Source organism: Spermophilus citellus (genome assembly GCF_964194105.1).
Source record: "Spermophilus citellus genome assembly, chromosome: 4".
NCBI classification, from domain to species: domain Eukaryota; kingdom Metazoa; phylum Chordata; class Mammalia; order Rodentia; family Sciuridae; genus Spermophilus; species Spermophilus citellus.
In genome coordinates this window covers 123,101,969-123,124,750 of record NC_138185.1, presented here as the reverse complement: position 1 = coordinate 123,124,750, position 22,782 = coordinate 123,101,969, and the positions used below count along the sequence as shown (strand labels likewise).

General features: G+C 34.9%; 1 protein-coding gene across 13 annotated transcripts in view; it reads left to right on the top strand.

Annotated features, from left to right (window-relative positions):
- Positions 1–22,782, top strand: part of TCF12 (transcription factor 12) — a 361,634-nt gene that overhangs the window by 224,242 nt on the left and 114,610 nt on the right. For all 13 annotated transcript variants that reach the window (XM_081290080.1, XM_081290083.1, XM_081290082.1 and 10 more), the window contains one exon: positions 17,648–17,712. In XM_081290080.1, coding sequence (XP_081146206.1) covers positions 17,648–17,712 — 65 coding nt within the window. The remainder of the gene's footprint in view (positions 1–17,647; positions 17,713–22,782) is intronic.

Below are 22,782 nucleotides of genomic sequence, written 5' to 3'. Positions count from 1 at the left end.
GTTACTTTGGCTTTTTTGTCTCTGTTGACACGGTTGCACATTTCCCAGTTACTACAGTGTGAAAACTGTGTGTTTAAAAAAAAAAAAAATTAAAAAAAGATTGTGGCCTGGTTTTGTAAAAGTTTTAGGTAAAATTACAATTGATTGTTTTAGGAATCATTATTAAAAATTTTCTGCAAATCATAAAGCTATATCAAGGTGTTGAGCTTAGCCACTATGCACATTGTAATTATCCATTGTGGCTGTCCAGTTCTATGATGCATTCTGGCATTTTGTAAGCTGCTCTGACTAGCAATATATAGATTCATTTAATGTGTTAACATTGGTTAATAAATGTATTTAAAAAAAAAAAAAAAGAAACTGAGGCCTAGAGAGAGTTTAATGACTTATCCATATTGTACAGCTAGTTCACAGCAGAGACCGAAATAGCTCCTTTTGACTCTTATGTCCATGCTGATTTCATTCCAGTACCCTGTTCATAACCAGATAGTTGATGAATGGTCACAGTTCCATTGACTAGTTTCTTTCCTTCTATTCCAATTCTTGCTGTCAGGGGAACTAGCTAATTAACAATCATTTATTATCCACTATTTTAGAGCACAGTTCTCTTAAGCTGTCTCTGCTTCCACGTGGCTGAATGCCATAGATAGAGTCTTGGAGTAGAATCTGTCCCTGGCACACAAACAAAACAAGTTTAGAATTCCAGACCAGTGTTCTGAACAAGTGGCATCTGCCTTCTGGCCTCTGGGTGCCATTTAAAAAAAAAAAAAACAGACTTAGACATTGACCTTGCCGGATAAGGTCATGGTCTAAATTAAACAGTTAAATACAGAAAGATGTGAGAAAATTATGGGAATTAGCAACAACGAGCTTAATGTTCTGCTTATCCTATAATACAAGCAATGTCTAAGAAGAGCATTGATGAAAGTATTTGGTAGAAACAGAGTCAGTCTGTCAGAGGAGTATGTTGTACAAGTGTGTGAATACCAAGACAGGATAATGTCAGGAAGGAAATGAGATGCCAAAAGTAGATGTATTTAATAATTTGCTCCCTTCTTTGACCCCAATCAAATTTTTTGGCTATGTGACTCTTAACCTGACTTACTTTTTCTTTCTTTTTGAGAAGGGAGAGTTAAAATATAGAATGATTAACTTAGTTTGTTTAGAAAATTATAAACCATCTAATAAATGATTTAAGTCTTTTGTTTTTTAAGAATGAGAAAAACATTAAGGGATGACTTTTTTTTCCTGAAATGCAACTAAAAGACCCAATTCCTAGTTCTTTAATCTTGGATTGCTATAAAAATGAAATTGTCCTCACTTCTTAGTTTTAAATAACGTGGTTGGAGAAGGGTGGTGGGTGATATTAAGTGGAAAAAAATGTACTGCTCTTAAATTCTAAACTTAAGGAAAAGCAGCAATGTAATATTGATCTAGATATATTTTCAAAGACAATTTAGAAAATGTACTTGTTAAGTAAAATGTTTCAAAGAAGCAGGACCTAGATTTTAAGCTACCTATAATAAACATCTTCATTTATCTCATTACTAATTTCTAAGAAGCAACCCCCTTTACCCTCTCATTGAGTTCTGTGTTTTAAATATTCTCCTCTAGTCATTCTAATGGCTGAAAGTGAAAGGAAAACTTTTGTATAAACTTTCTCATCCTCATCTACTTGTTTATGTTTAATTTGTGAATCTGATGAAGAGGGGAGGGGTAGAGAGAGTACTTCATCTCAGGTTTAAACGTCTCAAGAATTGTCATTTCTGAAACCTATTCAAATTGCTTAGGTCTGACTGTGTGCCCTTATCAGGATAAGATACTTTATTGGTGCCTTAGCAATTCTGAGGAATTATTGATTGGGAAACTGCTTACAGAACTGATGCAGGAAGTTGGTACAGAGTTTAGATGTCATGTAATGAGATAAAGCCTGTGTTAGAAAAGTGATTACAACTGGAAACTTGCTAATCACTGACCTCTATAGGAATCCTCTGGTTTATCACTAATCTCACTCACACTTGGCATTTTCCTATGCTGCTGCCTCATTCATAGCTGTGTGAGTAATTTGGCATGGACTGAACAGGAGAAGGGCATAGAGAGTCCAGCAGCTGTGCTTGCTGGCACTAGATATTTAAATATCTTCAATGTAGCCAGCAGCATGCTTGGCACAAATGTTAGCCAATAATACTTAAACAAGCCAATAATACTTATTCTTGTTGTGAAGAAAATAGGCACACATTTATTTTAAAACCCTTTCCCTCTTTTTTTTTCCTTCTTTTTTCTGTAAGTTTGAGCAGATTGCCGTAAAAAATAAGGTCTATAATTCTCTAGTGATAGTTAGCATTAGCCTACATTCTTTCAGACAGAATTTCCAAGTACTTACAAACATTAATTAAACTGTGTGAGGTACATATTATCAAGTTGAGTTTCCTAAAAGACCAAGTGGGGCCATTGATGCTAAGTGACTTGCAACTTGCCCAGTTCACTTTGGGAGAAAGACGCAAGAGCCAAACAGTAAAGCCAATAATCAGAGTTCCCAGATCTCTTCTGTGTTTTACCAAGTGGCATTGCATATTTGCCCACTTCATAATACAGCATTCTGTGTTTCTCAAAATGGTTAATATAATTCAGATTGTGTTGAATTTTTGATAGGGGATTCACCCATAAAAGAAGAAAAACAGCTTCTTCATGCATGAAAAGATTAGGCAACCAGTGAGTTTTCAAAGACATCCCGGGTTGGGGATAGTCTGCTCAAGATAGTGTCATCTATTTTAGATTTGTGTCCAAATATTTAGATTTGGTTATGTAAGGATTTCATATGTTTTCTCTGAAAAAGCAATAATGGAAAAATATGATGTATACATTGGAATATCTCATTTTGATTAGTTAAGCTTTCATCTTTTTAAGGACAAACAATCTCATGTTGACCACTTAAATTATAGCACATGGTGGTTTTCAAATTTATGTATGCAAATCAGTATACTTACAGAAATGAACAGAGAAATAACATTTGGTTTCATACCAGTATAGAAACCATTCAGTTTAATTTGTGCTCTTACTCATGAAATCAACAATTATTTCCTGAGTGGTCATAATAATTAGTCAACTTCAGTTTTCAGGAAAATTTCAGGTATACACTGTATTGCTACAGAATTAAATGCTTAGCAGGCTACATTGTCCAAATCTTTATTTCTGTATCTTTCAACATCAGTACATTATTATCAGTTAGTAGAAAAAGAGCCCACACCATAAGAGTGCTACTTCTCCAGTCCATAGACTGAGATCTAGAATATCTTCCATCATATCTCACAGTTTCTATCATCTTCTTCAATCACTTCTTCCTATTAACAGGATTTCTAGTAGGAAGAATACAATTAGACATTGTACCTTGAAGTGTAAATAAATAACTTTTACAGTGTCGTCCATGTACTAGTTAGTCAGCAAATGCTACTTTCTGCCACCGTGCATGCAGCAATCTCAAGACCAAGAGTAAAGGAGAGAAGATAAAAGTGACTTCTACTGCTGTGTAGTCTAAGGAACTTTAAAGCAGGAAATTACTGAACCAACAAAGGAATACCTGTCTCCCAGGACAAGATCTACTTTAGTCTCCCCACCATACTCTGTCAGCACCAGGTGAAAGTGGACCTTGGTGCAAATGGAACCATGGATTTTTTGGCACATCTGCTGGGACCCTCAGTCAGTAACACTCCATGGTTGCCATAGCAACTTTGCTTTGTTTTGTTTTTTCATAGTTCTAACAGTTGAATTCAGGGCCTTGTGTGTGCTAGGCAAGCAGTCTATCATTGAACTTCACCCACAGCCCTAATTGTTTTGTTTTGTTTTATTCTAAGATTATATACACAAAACAAATTTTCACACATGAAACAACTTCTCTGGATGTCATGAGGCAACCTCTGATCTTGTCCAACTTACTTGTTTTTAACCTTTATTTGTTTTTATGTGGTGCTGAGGATCTAACCCAGTGCCTCACAGGTGCTTGGCAAACACTGTACAACTGAGCTACAACCCCAGCCCTTATTTCATCCTTAAAGGTTAGAAAACTGAAGCCTAGAAACATTAGGTTGGAACAAATATTTTTTTAAAGTACTTAGCAAGAGTAAAATCATTATAAGTCCTTGTGAAAAAGGAAAAGAATAGTGAGTGCAACTAGCATAAATGATCATATTATAATTTTATCTAAAACAAATCTTTGAGTTATTTGGGTTTTGCTGACAATCATTTTTGGTTGAATTTGTCATCCATCCATCTTGTCAGCAGAACTGGGTTTCGTGTCCAGTGCCAAATCAGTTGATAGGTAGAGGTTGCTTTGAGTGCTAAATAGAGAAGGACCCAAATGCTATAGCTGGACTCCACTAAATGTCTACCTATGTGGTTGGGATCCAATATGGAAAATGGTGCAGTGTGATATGCTGTTAAGAATTTGGTTTTAGCTCACTGGTAAAACACATGCATAGCACATGGTAAAGGCCCTGGGTTCAAGCCCCAACACAAGAAAGGAAGAGGGGATGGGTTATTTGGTGGGAAATAGCTCTGTGTTTTTTCTGCTATTCACTAATTCTGTAACCTTGGGAAAATTATTTCTACTCATTAATGAAATGGGATTTAGTGGTATTACCTCAGTGGATTTGAAGAATTAAAGTCACTGTTTGCTTTTATTTAGACAATTTCAAGAGTCTTCTAATTGGTCTGTCTGCTCCTATACTTGTTCCTCTCTTGTTTATTCACAAGAGAGAAACCATAATAAGTAGATTGTGCTACTTTTCAGATGTAGACAATAAGTAATTCTAAAGTTAGTTGACTGTCCCTATGGAAGAAGTTACTTTGACCTCCCCTAATAACATACACACAAAAAAACAAATTCAGATTTTAATGTGAAATGTAATACAGGAAAGCTTTTGAAAGAAAACATAGAAAAACAGATTTATAGTTTTGGAAGAGAAAGAGATTTCTTGAACAGTGCACATTTACCATATGGGAGAAAATGGACAAATTGGCCTACATTAAAATACAGAATTTTTGATTATCAAGAGACCCCATTAAAAGAGTAAGGAGCAATCTACAAAAGATATTCACAGATCTAATAAAGGTCTCTACTATGATTTGAATATAATCTGTTTCCCTCAAAGTTCCATTGTGTTTGAAGGTTTGAGGTCCTGTGTCATTCATTGAGATGTGTCCTTGGAAAGGACTTTGGACCCCAGTCTCTCTCTGTCCTGTTACTTCCTGTTTCAGTGATATAAGCTCTTCCACATACATGCACTTAACTCTACCATGTTGTGATACAGCTGACATGGTGGGAGAACTCACCAAAACTGAGCAGATAGAGATGCCATGTGCTTAAAACTTTTCCCTTTATAAGTTAGCTGCCTTGAGTATTTCATTGTAGAAATGCAAACTGACTGATGCAGTCTTGTATACAAAGTGTATGTAAAACTCCTACAAATAAGTACACAATAGACAATTCATTAGAAAAACATGGGCAAAAGATCTGAACAGACATTTCAATGTAATATGTCCAAACACTCAACGAATTCACTGTGACTAGTAACTTGGCTGCTAAAAATATCTATTCAGTCTTCCACTCCATTAATAAAACATTCACACAAAAAAACAATACTTCCATATAGTTCCTTGCTAATAAGAGCAGCTTAAACATTACTTATTTTCTGCACAGATAGTGTTTTCTATGAGTTCTTACAATAAACTAAAATAATGCATTTATTTACTTTTATCCTTTGCTACTAGATCTCTTCCCTGGGACCAGGCACTATACTCTGATTCCTCCTTGGCATGACCACTCTGCAAGTCTTACAAAGTACAAAGACCACACTTTCTCAGATCATCTCTTCTCTAGGAAAAACAACCTAGAGTATTTTGTTACTGAGATGGTTTTCAAATCCCTCTCTATGCAACTCTTTATGTTCAAAGGAATACTGTTTTGGGTGACAGTTGGACTAGATAGCCTCAGAAGTCCCATTTTGAGTCATTATTCTTCTAACCCCCCACCCCTTATTTTTCTTAATGCCAGCTAAGCCATTTAATTGCTTTAAAAAAAAATCAGTGAACTGTTTTTCTATACAACAAAGAATAGGAATCCATGAATATTTGGTTCTCACCACACTAGGAACTCCCAGTACTTTATGGATTCTCCTTGTCTGGCAAAGGAAGAGTCCAGATGTGGCTTTACAGTTCTCAGGTGATACATCAAATTGTGCCAGTTAGTGCATTTCCCTTTTATTCTTGAGCCTGGTTGTTCTTAAAACTGTAGAACAGCATGATCTGGGTCTAAATGAAAACCACATTGACAGTTCTAAAACTGTGTGTTGGGCAGAAGTACAGCTTATCTTCCAGACCTCCTTCATTGGAAAATCACTGACCTAAAATGTTATGTTGTTCTCACCTAGCCACCTATTCCAAAGATACTCCTGTGAAATGGTAGTTGGTTTCTTCTCTTAGTGTGAAATCAGAAACTGCATATTCCTGCATTCAAGTGAGAATGGGACTTTCTTCTTGGTTTATTGGACCTCAGTGAATTGTAGTAGCCTCAGATAGTTCCCTGTCTATTTCTCTGACACCCCCTCCCCCACTTCCACAGAACATTCTGGATCCAGAACTCAAGATGGCTGACCTTGCTGCAGACAGCTGCTATGGTCTAAATTTGCACTTTAAGGAAGAGTGAAACTGATCAGCAAGGAGTGGATTGTAGAACCACTCTACTTTTATGGTATTTGTTTGGTACCAGGGATTGAACCCAAGGGCACTTAACTACTGAGCCACATCCCAGCCCATTTTTATATTTTATTTAGACAAAGCCTTGCTAAGTTCCTTAGAGCCTCACCAAGTTGTTGGGGCTCACTTCGAACTCATAATCCTCCTGCCTCATCCTCCCAGCCACTGGGATTACAGGTCTGCACCACTGCTCCTGGCCTTTTATGGGGTTTTTGAAAATTATATGTACTATTTTACTAAGAAGACCTAGATATCTAATGTATTAGTACTTGTAAAACTTGGTCTTTCAGTAGGCCATAACGTTTTCTATTAGCTAGTGTACATTGAGGGCAAAGGCTTTTGTGTCTTATTTGTCTCATAACCCCACCATCTAGTAGAGTGACTAGCCCATAAATGAAACTCAAATTATTCTATCCAGTTCATTGTCAATAGTTGTGATTAGATTAGGAAAGGGAGGAAATATGAGTTGTGCTTGTCTACTCCCTAGCTTCAATTTGACTGCTAATTGTGTCCTATGCCAAAAGAATGTAGACAGAATTATCCTATGAAGAGTTCTTTATAGGTTGATATTAATCTGTAAAATTCCATCATCCCAGATGTGAGACATGTATTAAAATTTAGATTGAGGGCTGGAGATATAGCTCAGTTGGTAGAGTGCTTACCTCGCATGTACAAGGCCCCAATTCCTAGCACTGTTTACTAGCAACAAATGTACCACTCATGATTACTTTTGAAGTAAATATTGTGGTTTTATATTTCAATTTGTTTGAAAAAATAGATGAATGACTAGAATACTTATATATTTTCCCATATATTACATATAAACCACATGTTAAACATATAACCCATCAATTGCACTTTCCCCTCCCATTTTAATACACCTGTGTAAATTTTGTTGAAATAGTTGTAGAATTGAATACTTGACTAAATGAGTTAACTTTAGTTTTGTTTTTTGGGTTTTTTTTTGAAACTTAGGTAAACAGTAGAAAGTTGCAGGTAAACAGTAGAAAGTTGCATCTTGAATTACATTATTGGTAGAGAGAAAGATGTCTTAAGTGATTTTGAGGTTTGAGGATATTTGTTAGAGTGCTTATATTATTGTCTCAATGTGTGCATATTACAGAAACACTGGAGAAAATTTTTTTGAACTTAATAATTTATGAAACAGCAAATTACTTGTTTTAAATACAATACAAGTTAGTCAAATCATTTATCATTTCTTGAACAGTTAGTTTGAGGTTAGAAAATAATGAATCTTGCTAATGTAAATCACATAAATCTAATTACCTTAAACTGTTTTTTTTGGATAAGATACATATTTAGCTGGGCATGGTGGCATATGTGTGTAATCCCAATGGCTCTGGAGGCTGAAGTAGGAGGATAGCTAGTTCAAAGCCAGCCTCAGCAAAAGTGAGGTGCTAAGCAACTCCGTGAGTCCCTGTCTCTAAAATACAAAATAGGGCTGAGGATGTGGCTCATTGGTTGAGTGCCCCTGAGATCAATCTCCCTGGTACTCCCCCTCCAAAAAAGGACACATTTATATGCATGTATCTGCTGGCTTGGTACACATATAAATATATACATGTATCATCCAATTATATATTGCTATTTTACTACAGTTGGGATTCTTCTTGTTTGTTTGTTTGTTTCTTTCTTTCTCTTTTTTTTTTTGGGGGGGGGGGTAACCTGGGATTGAATTCATGGGCACTCAACCATTAAGCCATATCCCCAGCCTTGTTTTGTATTTTATTTAGAGAAAGGGTCTTACTGAGTTGCTTAGCACCTTGTTTTTTGCTGGGGCTGGCTTTGAACTCATGATCCCCCAGCCTCAGCCTCTTAGGCTGCTGGGATTACAGGAGTGTGCCACCATGCCTGGCTCACTACAGTTGGGATCTTAAACTTGGGGTTCAGGGCTTTATCAATTATGCTTTGAAATTATTATTAATAGGCCTGCTACTGTATCATATTATTAAATATGTTAAGTTACCATTCAGCAAATGTGGGTTTTTAGCCCAGGAACAGGCGAATTCTTAGATGAGTACTACTAGACCTTCAAAGAAGAACTAATGCCAATCCTCCTCAAATTATTCCATGAAATAGAAAAGGAGGGAACCCTTCCAAACTCATTCTATGAAGCTAGTATCATTCTGATACCAAAACCAAACAAAGACACATCAAGGAAAGAAAACATCAGACCGATATCCCTGATAAATATAGATGCAGAAATTCTTAATAAAATACCAGCAAATCACATACAAAAACATATTAAAGAGATAGTGCATCATGATTAAGTGGGGCTCATTCCCAGGATACAGGGTTGGTTCAATATACAGAAATCAATAAAAGTAATTCACCACATCAATAGACTTGAAGACAAGAATCACATGATTATCTCAATAGATGTAGAAAAAATACAGAACCCCTTCATGTTCAAAACACTAGAAAACTAGGGGTAGTAGGAACATACCTCAACATTTAAAAAGCTATATGCCTTAAACCCAAGGCCAACATCATTCTAAATGGAGAAAAACTGAGAGCATTCCCTTTAAAAACTGGAACAAGACACAGGGATGCCCTCTTTCACCACTTCTACTCAACATAGTCATTGAAATTTCAGCCTGAGCAAGTAGGCAAAAGAAAGAAATTAAAGGGATACAAATAGGAAAAGAAGAGCTTACCAACGACATGATCCTATATTTAGAAGACCCAAAAAACTCCACCAGAAGACTTCTGTAACTCATAAACAAATTCTGCAAAGTAGCAGGATATGAAATTAATGCCCATAAATCCATTGTTCCTGTACACCAGTGATGATTTACCTGAAAGAGAAATTAGGAAAACTACCCCATTCACAATAGACTTTAAAAAAAATAAAATACTTGGGAATCAATCTAAAAAAAAAAGAGGTGAAAGACCTCTACAATGAAAACTACAGAACACTAAAGAAAGAAATAGAAGGGTTTAGAAAATAGACTTCCCATGTTCTTGTTTAGGCATAATTAATGTTGTCAGAATGACCAAACTTCCAAAAGTGCTGTGTAATGCAATTCCTGTGACATTCTTCATAGAAATAAAAAAAGCAGCCATGAAATTCATTTGGAAAAATAAGAGGCCCAGAATAGCCAAAGCAATCCTTAGCAAGAAAAGCAAAGCATCACAATACCAAACCTCAAATTATATTACAGAGTAGTAACAAAAACAGCATAGTATTGCCACCAAAACAGACAAGAGGACACAGAGACAAACCCACATAAATACAGTTATCTTACACTAAAATGGAATAGTATCAAATGAAAAAGCTTCACAGCAAAGGAGACAATCAAGAGCATGAGAGAGCCTACAGAATGGGAGAAAATTTTTGTCACCTATACCTCAGATATAGTGTTAATCTCCAGGATATATATATAGAACTCATAAAACAGGCTGGGGTTGTAGAGCACTTACATAGTATGTATGAGGCATTGGGTTCAATTCTGAACATTGCATAAATATAAATAAAATAAAGGTCCATCAAGAACTTAAAAAGAGGACTGGTAATGTGGCTCAAGCAGTAGCGCGCTCGCCTGGCATACGTGCGGCCCAGGTTCGATCCTCAGCACCACATACAAACAAAGATGTTGTGTCCGCCGAAAACTGAAAAATAAATATTTTTAAAAAGTTCTCTCTCTCTTTAAAAAAAAAAAAAAAGAACTTAAAAAGAACTCGTAAAACCTAACACCAACAAAAAACAAATAACCCAATCAATAAATGGACAAAGGAGCTGAATAGGTACTTCATAGAAAAAAAAATGGTAAATGAACATGAAAAAATGTTTAAAGCAATTGCAAAAATACAAATTAAAACTGCACTGAGATTTCATTGCATTCCTGTCAGAATCACTATTATCAAGAATACAAGTAATGGGGTTGGGGTTGCAGCTCAGTGGTAGAGCGCTTGCCTTGCATGTGTGAAGCACTGGGTTTCATCCTCAGCACCACATAAAAATAAATAAACAAAATAAAGCTATTGTGTCCATCTACAACTAAAAAATATATATTAAAAAATGAATACAAGTAATGATAAATGTTGGCAAGAATGTGGAGAAAGGTATACGTTGCTGGTGGGACTGCAAATTGGTGCAACCTCTATGGAAAGCAGTATGGAGATTCCTCAGAAAACCTGGAATGGAACCATCATTTAACCCAGTTATCCCACTTCTCGGTATATACCCAAAGGAATTAAATTCAGCAGACTACAGAGACACAGCCACATCGATGTTTATAGCAGTTCAATTCACAATAGCCAAGCTGTGGTACCAACCTAGGTGTCCTTCAACAGATTAATGAATAAAGAAAATGTGGTATATGTACACAATGGAATCTTACTCAGCCATAAAGATGAATGAAATTATGATATTTGCCAGTAGATGAGTGGAACTGTAGACTGTCATGCTAAGTGAAATAAGCCAATCCACAATAACTAAAGATTGAGTGTTCTCTCCAATATATGGATTATTATGATTTGGATTTGAGGTGTCTCCCAAAAGCTCACATGTGAGACAATGCAAGAAGATTCAGAGGAGAAACGATTGGGTTGTGAGAGTCTTAACATAATCAGTAAATTGATTCCTGATGGTATTAATTGAGTGGTAACTAGAGGCAGGTGGGGTGTGGCTGAAGGAAGTGATTAATTGGGAGTGTGGCTATGGGGTATACATTTTGTATCCTGAGAGTGGATTCTCTTTCTCTGCCTTCTGATCAGTTTGAGCTGTTTCCCTCTGCCAAACCCTTCAGCCATGTTGTTCCTGTCTCACCTGGAGCCCTGAGGAATAGAGCTAGCTGTCAATGGATTGAGACCTCTGAAACCGTGAGCCCTCGAATAAACTCTTCTTCCTCTAAGCTTGTGCTGGTCTGGTCATTTAGTCACAGCAGTGAAAAAGCTAACTTAAAACATGGATGCTAATACAAAATAAGGGGGGGCAGATAGAACTTTAGTGGTTTAGACAAAGAGGAATGAAGGGAAGGGAAGGATGATAGGAATAGGAAAGACAGTAGAATGAATCGGACATAACTTTCCTGTTTAAATATGAACACACAACCAGTGAAACTCCACATCATGTACAACCACAAGAATGGGATTCTAAGTAGAGTAAGTTATACTCCATGTATATATAATATGTCAAAATACAGTCTACTATCATGTATGTCTAAAAAGAAGAAATAAAAATAAACAGTGGATTTGAGCAAAAAAAAGGTTTTTTTAACATTTGGATGATTACATATTAGCCTACTTTATAACACTTTGTATATTTTATTTTGTGTGTTTAAAAAAAACGCACCTCTACGTTTTTTAAAAGAAATGTCCTGACTGGTAGATTTGAGTGAAAATATAATACATCAGAATTAATGTTGTCAAAAGAGCCATACTGCCAAAAGCAGTATACAGATTCAGTGCAATCCCTATCAAAATACCAATGATATTCTTCACAGAATTAGGAAAAAAGATACTTAATTCATTCAGAACAATAAAAGACCCAGAATAGCTAAAGCAATACTGAGCAAGAAAAGTGATACAGGAGGTATCATAATACCTGATCTGAAATTATACTACAAACTGTAGTAACAAACATCAAAATAGACATGAAGACCAATGAAATAAAATAGAAGAAACAGAGACAAACCCATGTATTTACAGCCATCTAATACTTGAAAAAGGTGCCAAAAATAAATTTTGGAGCAAAAAAAAAACAGCCTATTAAACAAATGATGCTGAGAAAATTGGATGGTTGTATGTAGAAAAATGAGACTAGACCCCTCTGTTGCACCCTGCACAGAAGTCAAATTGAAATGGATCAAAGATTTTGGAATTAGACCTTGCAGAAACCTTGCAACTGCTACAAGAAAATGTAGGGTTATCACTGTCCACACAAACTTTCTGAACAAAACCCCAAAGCTCAAGAAATAAAACCAAGAATCAGTAAACGGGGATGCCATCAAATTAAAAGCCTCTGCACAGCAAAGGAAAGAATTAAGAGCATGTATATGTGGAAGCACATGTAAAGTAAAGGAAAGTAGGAGGGAAGGATAGTATATCAAAAAGGTGTAGGAAACAGTAGTAGTGTAGAAGGAAATAAGAGTGGAGGGATGGGAAAGATGTGGCACCGGGGAATGAATTCTTAAAAAAACATGTTATAGGGTCTGGGGATATAGCTCAGTTGGTAGAATGCTTGCTTTGCACGCACAAGGCCCTGGGTTCAATCCCCAGCAGCACCAAAAAAGGAAAAAAAAAAAAAAACATGTTATATACATATATAGCCCACAAGATGGGAGAAATTCTCTTCCAGCTACTCCTCTGATAAGAGTTAACATTCAGAATATATAAACAACTCAAAAAACTTAACACCAAAAAAACAAATAAGCCAATCAATAAGTAGGCAAAAGAACTAAACAGAAACTTTTCTGAAGAAACACAAAAGGCCAATAAATATATGAGAAAATATTCAACATCTAGCAATCGGGAAATTACAAATCAAAACTACACTAAGATTTTATCTCATTGTAGTCAGAACGGCAATAATTAAGAGAACAAACAGTAATAAATGCTATTGAGGATGTGGAGGAAAAGGAATACTTGTATGTTGTTGGTGGTACTGCAGGCTAGTACAACTACTCTGGAAAGCAGTGTGGAGATTCCTCAAAAACTAGGGATGGAACCACCATATAACCCAGCTATCCCCCTCCTTGATATTTTACTAAAATAAGTAATATCAGCATACTGTGGCAATACAACCTCCTTATTGTTTATAGCAGCACAATTTACAATAGCTCAATTATGGAGTCAACCCATATGCAAGTCAATAGATGAATGGATTAAGAAATTATGGTACATATACAACTAAAATATATATATTAAAATAAAATATGAGTAACAATAAATGTTGGCAAGGATGTGGAGAAAGATATACATTGCTGGTGGTACTGCAAATTGGTGCACCTTCTATGGAAAGCAGTAGGGAGATTCCTCAGAAAACCTGGAATGGAACCACCATTTGGCCCATTTATCCCACTCCTCGGTTTATACCCAAAAGAATTAAATTCAGCAGACTACAGAGACACAGCCACATCAATGTTTATAGCAGTTCCATTCACAATAGCTAAGCTGTGGTACCAACCTAGATGCCCTTCAACAGATGAATGGATTAAGAAATTATGGTACATATACATAATGGATTCTACTCAGCCATAAAGAATGCAGTTATGGCCTTTGCTGGTAAATGGATAGAAATGGAGAATATCATGCTCAGAAATAAGCCAGACTCAGAAACTCAAAGATTGAATGTTTTCTCTCCTAGATGGAAACTAGAATAAAATAAAGGGAGAGAAGGATAGGGTAATATAAAGGTAAAGGGAAGATCACTAGTGTAGAAAGAGGTACAGAGGCAGACGGAAGGGATGGGAAAGGGGAGACCATGTGGAATTAATTGTTAAAGAACCATATTAAGTGCATATATAAATATATCACAGGGAATTTCACCTACATGTATACATAGAAAGAACTAGTCGATACAAATAGATGAGCTAAAAAATTTTCTCGCAGAGTAGAAAAAGTAGAACCACTTAGGAAAGGGGAGGACAGGAGGGACAAGGGAGGATCGTGAACTGCCTTGGTGTTCTCTCTGTATATCTAAATTTCTATCTTATTTTAATGGTTTGTGAGGACAGGTTATTTTAGAGAAAACTAGTTTTCAAAACCACAAAACATCACCTTGACTCTTACAAGCGGTCTTGTTCGTAAAACATATATCCTAAAGGATTATTTTTTGTTTCCTATATATATACTACAAATTAAAGTTCTCTTTGTATGACATTTATGAGGAAACTGAAGTAAATACCCTATATTTACTATAATTTTTTAAATCTACATATTTATGTGTTGGCATTACCTGAAATATTTGCATCATCCTAATATTCAAGAGGCCTTTCTCAAAACACATGCTGTAATATTCTTAACAGGCTCAGAAATGATATCTTTGTTAAAGTATTTTTGTAATGATTAGATTTATAACTGCAGGATTATTCTGCATATCTAAGGGATTAATAGATGTCATATTTAATGTAGGACTTCTTTAATAGTTAGCCAGCATACCATATATACTTAAATGAAAATAACCTAATATTGGTCCATATACCTTAAAGATTTTTTTATTTTATTTATTCAAATTTGTTATATATGACAGCAGAATGCAATTCAATTCATATTACACAAATAGAGCACAGTTTTTCATGTCTCTGGTAGAGTCACACCATTCGTGTTTTCATACATGTACTTAGGATAATGATGTTTGACTCATTCCACTGGCTTTCCTACCCACAAGCCCCCTTCCTTTTCCTCCCTCCCCTTTGTCTTATTTAAAGTTCATCTGTTCCTCCCACACTGCCCCCTGCATCCCCATTATGATTCAGCATCCTTATATCAGAGAAAACATTTGGCATTTGGTTTTTTGGGATTAGCTTACTTCATTTAGCATGATATTCTCCAACACTATCCATTTACCTGCAAATGCCATGATTTTATTCTCTTTTAATGCTGAGTAATAATCCGTTGTGTATATACACCACATTTTCTTTATCCATTCATCTTCTGAAGGGTACCTAGGTTGGTTCCACAATTTAGGTATTGTGAATTGTGCTGTTATAAACATTGATCTGGCTACATCACTGTAGTATGCTGTTTTTAAGTCCTTTGGGTATAAACCAAGGAGTGGGATAGCTGGTTTAAATGGTGGTTCGATTCCCAGTTTTCCAAGGAATCTCCGTACTGCTTTTTATATTGGCTGCACCAGTTTGCAGTCCCACCAGCAGTATATGAGACCTCAAAGATTGTTTATTATGCAACGTATCAAAAAACAATTTTAAGTATCCTGTCCTTGTGTAGTGTTTTTAAATTAACAAACAATATTTTTATACAATCAGAAGCTAATAACTCAATGTGTAGTAGAAAATTTTGGTGAAGTTCAATAACTTTAAATATTTTAGGCAACTTCCTGGCAGAATTAATTACATGACAATTGTTTTTACCTTGGAATGGAGAAAAAAGTCAACTTGTCATTACTTATTTTTGCCTCCATTTTTGGTATCATCATCTAGTTTTGACCTCTTTGCAGAAATCTTTTTTAAAACGATATGTCTATTTGTGAGGAACTATTTAAAACTAAATCATGTTTGTAAATGTACTTTCCTGAACGTACGTCAACTCTAATGTGTTGAAAACAAATGAGTGGGGACACTGCAGTCAATTGTCAGCACTGTTTCTATTCCTTCTTGTTTTTGGGGGGGGGGTATTTGTCCTTTTTAGTTATACATGACAATAGAGTATATTTAGATATTTATACAAACATGGAGTGTATCTTAGTCTAATTAGGATCTCAGTCTGGTTGTACATATGGTGGAGACTCACTGTGGTGTATTCATATACATACATAGGAAAGTTATGTCAGATTCATTCCACTGTTTTTCCTATTCCTTCCCTTCATTCCCCTTTGTCTAATCTACTGAACTTCTATTCCTACCCTCCACCCTTTGTTGGGTGTTAGCATCCACATATCAGAGAGAACATTTAGTGTTTGTTTTATTGATGTGGTGCTGGGGTTGTGACTCAGTCAGCGCTTGCCTGGCATGTGTGAGGCACTGGGTTTGATTCCCAGCATCACATATAAATAAATAAAATAAAATAAAGGTACATCAACAACTATATATATTTAGGGGGAAAAAAAAGTTGATGTGGCTCTGTCTCTGTAGTATGCTGATCTTGAGTCCTTTGGATATAAACTGAGGAATGGGATAACTGGGTCCAATGGTATTTCCATTCCAGTTTCTTTGAGGAATCTCCATACTGCTTTACAGAGTGGTTGCACCAATTTGCAGTCCCACCAGCAATATATGAGTATACCTTTCCTAACATCTTTTATTCTTGATTATTGCCATTCTGACTGGAGTAAGATGAAATCTCAGTGAGTTTTAATTTGCATTTCTGTAGTTGCTAGAAATGTTGAACATTTTCTTAACACTTGGCCATCTATGTTTGAACTGTGAATATTGTCCCAACATGAACTCTTTTACATTGCTGCAACAAATATAAATTGACACAGTGACTTCAGAGAATAGTAATGAAATATCTGTAAAGCTGAAAATGTGTATCCTTTAATGTGTGTCTGTCCTGGAAAAGCTCTCATATATAAGACATGTGCAAGGATATTTGTTTCAACATTGTTCATGATAACAAAAAAAGTAAACTGTCTCTTAGTATGGGAATGATATTTATTTGTATAATGAGACATTTTATAGCAGTAAAAATGAATGAATTATTTTCTTTGATCGACATATCTCAAAATCATAATCACATGTAAGTTTTAAAAGGGTTGATATCATGTAATCCCTCTGTTTAAGCATATTAAACACAAACAGTAATGCATATCATTTAAGTGTGTGAATATTTATTTCAAAGTGCAAAGTATACGTGAAGATCATACTAACTTTATGACAATGACTACCTTGGGGTGTAGATTAAGCTGTGTATGTACCATTTTAATTTCTTAGAGAGGAGAATGTTTCCATTTGAAGCAAATATGGGAAAATATCATTCTCAGTGGTGCCTATTTAGATGTCTATTCTTGTTCATTCTTTTGAGTGTATTTTCAGTATTATACATTGAAAATAAAGTATTTACATGCTATTTTATGTCAAGTGATAATCTAATTGAAACAAAATGATTTTTACTTATTGTATTTAATTCTCATGTTTTTAATTTGGTCTTTCTACTTTCAGACCCTTAAATATACCTACCATAAATAGTCTAGAAGTCGAATTAATTGTCAATAAGTGAAGATTATTTATATAAAGTTATTTTCTTCGTTTTATAGGGAAAACATCAGAGAGAGGCTCATTTTCCCTGTACAGCAGAGACACCGGATTACCAGGCTGTCAAGTAAGTTTAGTGAATAAAAAAAAAAAAAAAATGAGATAAGTTTTACACACCTAAGCAAAGGCTTTCTTAATAATAGAGAAGTTAGGAATTTATCTACATTATTTCACCATTATTTCTTCATTTAAATTTTTACTACATGTGGTGATGTTTTAGCAGTTAAATATATTTTCTTTACTCTTGCTCCCTCCCTCCCCTAATTCCAACAGACTGGCTTTATCATCAATAGTTTTCATAATCCACTTCCGTTTTAACTACAAACAAAATAGCCAAAGTTCTACCCATTTCTAAAATGCTTATCAAAGCTAGGCACAGTGGTGTGTACCTGTAATCCCAGTGACGCAGGAGCCTGAGGCAGGAGGAGGATCATTAGTTTGAGGCCAGCCTCAGTGACTTAGATAGACCCTGTCTCAATAATAAAAAATTTAAAAGAGTAGGGGTCAAGGGATATACTCAGTGGTAAAGCACTCTGAGGTTCAATCCCCACTACTAGTAAGTAAAATAAAATGTCTATTATTTCTGAAGGTGGTTTTTAATAATTCCCCATAGAAAAACAAAATTGCCAGTATGTTATATGAAGCATATATGATTAATCTCAATAGCTGGAATATCTATAATGTCAAACATACAGTTAACATTAGAAGTATTTTCATTTCTGTGCTGTATGTCACCAATTTTTTGGGCCTCCGTCTTTGACTTAGAAACTTTGTTTTAGCTTCTCTACATTCATCACATGCTGCATTTCTGCTAATGGCCATTTTCTCTGCTTTTTTCCCCCTATCTTTTCACTGAGAATCTTGAACTTTAAATTCACCTGCAGATTCCCTCAGAATCAAGCCAAAAACAATAAAAAGGAGAGGCAGCATATATTGTTTGTTGAGAACTTCCCTATTTAAAGACCTTCTAAGGATAAAAATTTATCTCTTTCCATTACAGGAATATATTTATACTTAGAACATTTTCATAAGCATTCTTAGTTTAGTTTCAAATTTTTTTTCATATTAACCTAGGTAATAAAACCACTTTCCTTACAATGAAAAAAAAAAAGAACATATTGTTTGTATCCATCTGCATTCTTCTCGTGAGACCTACTCGGATTTTAGACATGAGCATATGAGCTATTCTTAACTGTTATACGAATAATACTCCATTTGATACATATCTCATAATTGTATTATTATCTTTAAGGGAGTTTTATGTAAGATCCTTTTTTATGATATGCCTTCCTATTATAAAATAATGTATTATAAAAACTGAAGATCATCTTGTCTTTCCCATTCCTGGCAAACTCAGTGGAAAGGTGTGTTCTGAAATAAGTAATTTTTTGACTACAATATTCCCCCTGTATCCATGGTCTTGCTATCTGTGATTTCAGTTGCCTACAGTCAGCTTCAATCTGAAAATTCCAGAAATAAGCAATTCACAACTTTTTAACTACATACTATTCTGAGTAGTGTGATAAGAATATTATTTTGTCCAACCTACCATCCAAATCATCCCTTTGTTCAGTGTATCCACACTGTATACACTACTTGCCTATTAGTACTTAGTAGCCATTTTGGCTTTCAGATTCTTTATTGTGGTATCTCAGGTCTTCTTTCAATTAACCTTTATTTTGCTTGATAATGGCCCCAAAGTAAAAGAGTGGTGAGGCTGCCACTTCAGATATGCCAAAGAGAAAACATAAAGTGTTTCCTTTAAGTAAAATGATAAAAGTTCTGAACTTAATTAGGAAAATGGAAAAAGTCATATGCTGACATTGCTAAGATCTATAATAGATTAAAATATTTTGAGAGAAAGAAGAGAATATTCATACAAGTTTATTATGGAATATTTTTGCAGTTGTTCTGTTTTATTATTGGTTATTCAACTCTTACTGTGTCTAGTTTATAAATTAAACTTTATAATAAATGTATATGTATAGGAAAAATAGAGTCCATACAGTGTTCAGTATTATCCAGGGTTTTAGACATCCACTGGGGGATCCTGGAACATATCCCCAATAAGGGGGACTGGAATATCATAGAGTTGAGGGTTCTAGCAGTACCAGCATTCACATTTCTTAGCTTCTGACCAAGTAGTCATACTCTGTTCTCATCTGATTGACCTTTTCCAGGTATGATGGTGTACACCTATAATCCCACCCTCTTGGGATTACAGTAGCTGAGGCAGGAGGATTGCAAGTTCAAAGCTAACCTCAGCAATTCAGCAAGACCCTGTCTCTAAAACAAAAAACAAAAACAAACAAACAAAAAAAAACAGGCTGGTAGGGAGTGTAACTCGGAGGTTAAGTGCCCTTGGGTTCAATGCCCAGTACCAAAAAAAAAAAAAAAAAAACACCTTTTTTTTTTTCATGGTGCTAATAATTGTTACCTTTTTTTCCATGTATTTGTTAATACTTTATTTCATTAGTCATTTAAAATATATAGATTTCTGTTATAACCAGTGTTATTCCTTATCAGCTTTTACCAACTCACAAAACCCAAACTTTCACATTTATACGCATATTGCAAGGTGATTGATATCACAATGATATCTTTTTTTAAAATATTTTTTAGATGTTGATGGGCCTTTATTTTATTCATTTACTTATATGTGGTGCTGAGAATTGAACCCAGTGCCTCACACATGCTAGGCAAGTGCTCTACCACAACTGCAGCCTCATATCACATTGATACCTTAAATAGAATATCATGAAAGTATCTAACACTGTGGAAATTTAAAAAAAAAAAAAGCTACAAATTGGGGATTGGGGTTAGTTTGGGGTTTTTTTTTTTTTGTTGTTGTTGTTTCATTTTTGTTTTTAACCAGTTGTTAATCATTTACCAGCAAACCACTCATGAAATTATAGGTTACACAAAGGGTACTGGAGGTTTGATCCTTAATACCACATAAAAATAAACAAAGGCATTCTGTCCATCTACAGCTACAAAACAAAACAAAATTTTTTTAAACTTATAGAAAGGGCTGGGGTAACACAAAGCTAGAATGCTAGGCAGGCATGCACAAGGACCTTGGTTTAATCTCCAGCACCGCAAAAAAAAAGCAAAGCAAAAGTTATAGAAGACCAAAAAATGTAAGTACTTATTCAAATCACAGTAGGTCAGTAGAAAAGCAGCAGTTGAACTTGTTTTTTGAAGAATGACAGTACCGAGTTAGATTTACTGTTTTTTCTATGTAATTTTACCAGTATCTATTGATAAGAAGCATGATGTCCTCTCTTCTGAGCCAGATTAAATGTGGATCAGTGTTTGTCATATTTCTGTTTATAATTGGTACGAGAACTCACTGTTTTAGGCTACAAATTATTTTTTGATTTTATAGTCTCAATTTAAATTTTTTAATGAGTTGGTTTGCACCGATTCTTATTTTTAATCTTAGCTGCATCACTCTCATCAGAATTTTGCACGTCACTTAATCATCACTGCTCTTCTATGAATAGGTTGAGAGCAAACCAAAATTTTAAAATCTAATTCACATCATTTTAACAATAAATGGTAAAAAATAACTACAAAGAGTTCTATAGTTTTGAAGTACTCTGCAAACTGCCATTATGAAATATCATCAAGTAGACTTGTCTCCTAGCCTGCTTCAAGGCCTTAAAATTTTTTTCACCAAAATCTCAGATCTAAGGTAGCAGTTTGGTCAGTTAATATTGAATCTTGTCCTTATAGTTTTTATTTATTACCTATCAGGTATATGAGATTGCTAGTCTCATTTCCTAATGATATAGTAGAACATAAGTAAATATAAGTTGAATGTAATAAGAAAAAAAGGAATGTAAGATTTAGAATCAGTAGACCTAGATTTAAATCCTGTCTCTGTTTGATTCTGTCATATGAAAAATATGATTAGCAATTTCTGCTTCTATATACATTGTGGGTCTAGGAAGGTTAAATTAGTGTGCTTATGAAGAGAAATTCATATTTCTCCTCAGACATCTCACATACTAAAATGTCCGATAAGTGCCTAATATTGTTTCCAAGATATCTGTAAGTTTGAGAGCCACTGGTCTGATGTCAGTGTCACTGTTAAACTTAAGGAAAAAAACTATTGTAAGCATTTTGATACCATAGCTAGTTAATCATAGTTAATGCTTTTATTAATGAGTTCTCACATTTCTCCCCTCTTAACAAAGGTATTACTATTAATTAAAATTAATGGTAACCTCTATTTACATAATTTTCCTGTTTTGCTAAGGTGAATCTTAATAGTTTTTGCCAAGGTTGATATGTACCTACACCAGATTTAATTCTCATATTTTAAAAAAATATATTTTAAGCCTAGGTACACACCACTCTAATAACAGTAAATAGTAAACCTAAACCTATGTATGAGGTTTTTAGCTATGATATGACTAAACTGCAGCAAAACACAAAATTCCAAGTCTATACTTATAACTCCTTCCATTTTAATTTCTTTGGTTGAGGAGAGGTTGGGAATTTATACATTTATCAAGTATTCCCAGAAATTCTAATTCACATGGCCTGGGTTTTATGAATTGAGAAGCCCAGCTTTTCTGTATATACCAAATCTAAGGATATATGGGATATAAAAACAAAAGAAACCATAAAATTACTTCTTTTTTAGACCTATTTATAAACATTTTAGAGACCAGCAGGCCTATGGAGATTAGAATAAGGTTATTGGAGTGTATGATGGGCAGTAACAATACATATTGCTTTATACAAGATTTAAAGATAGTCAAGAATGATTCATTTTTTGAAAAATTGCAAGAAGCAAGCATGACCCAGAGAAGAAGCCCCAAAATTCAGCAGAGCAAAGAGAAGACTGTACTGCAGCAAGGACAGACAGCACCAGTGAGGACAGGAGGGCTCTTAAAATAAGAAAAAGAATTCATCACTGTGAAAGAAACAATGGCTTAGCTATTTATTATTGTTACTTAGCTCTGACTGCTGCAGTTGCTGGCAGAAATTTTGATAGATGACACCAGCTGACTTGGGGCCTGAGTAAGTAAACTCAGGAAATTGAAGACTCAAAAAAAAAAAGGGTATATTACTTCTATTCAAAGAAAACCTGTATTCCAAACAGTATTCGTTATTATGGATCAGA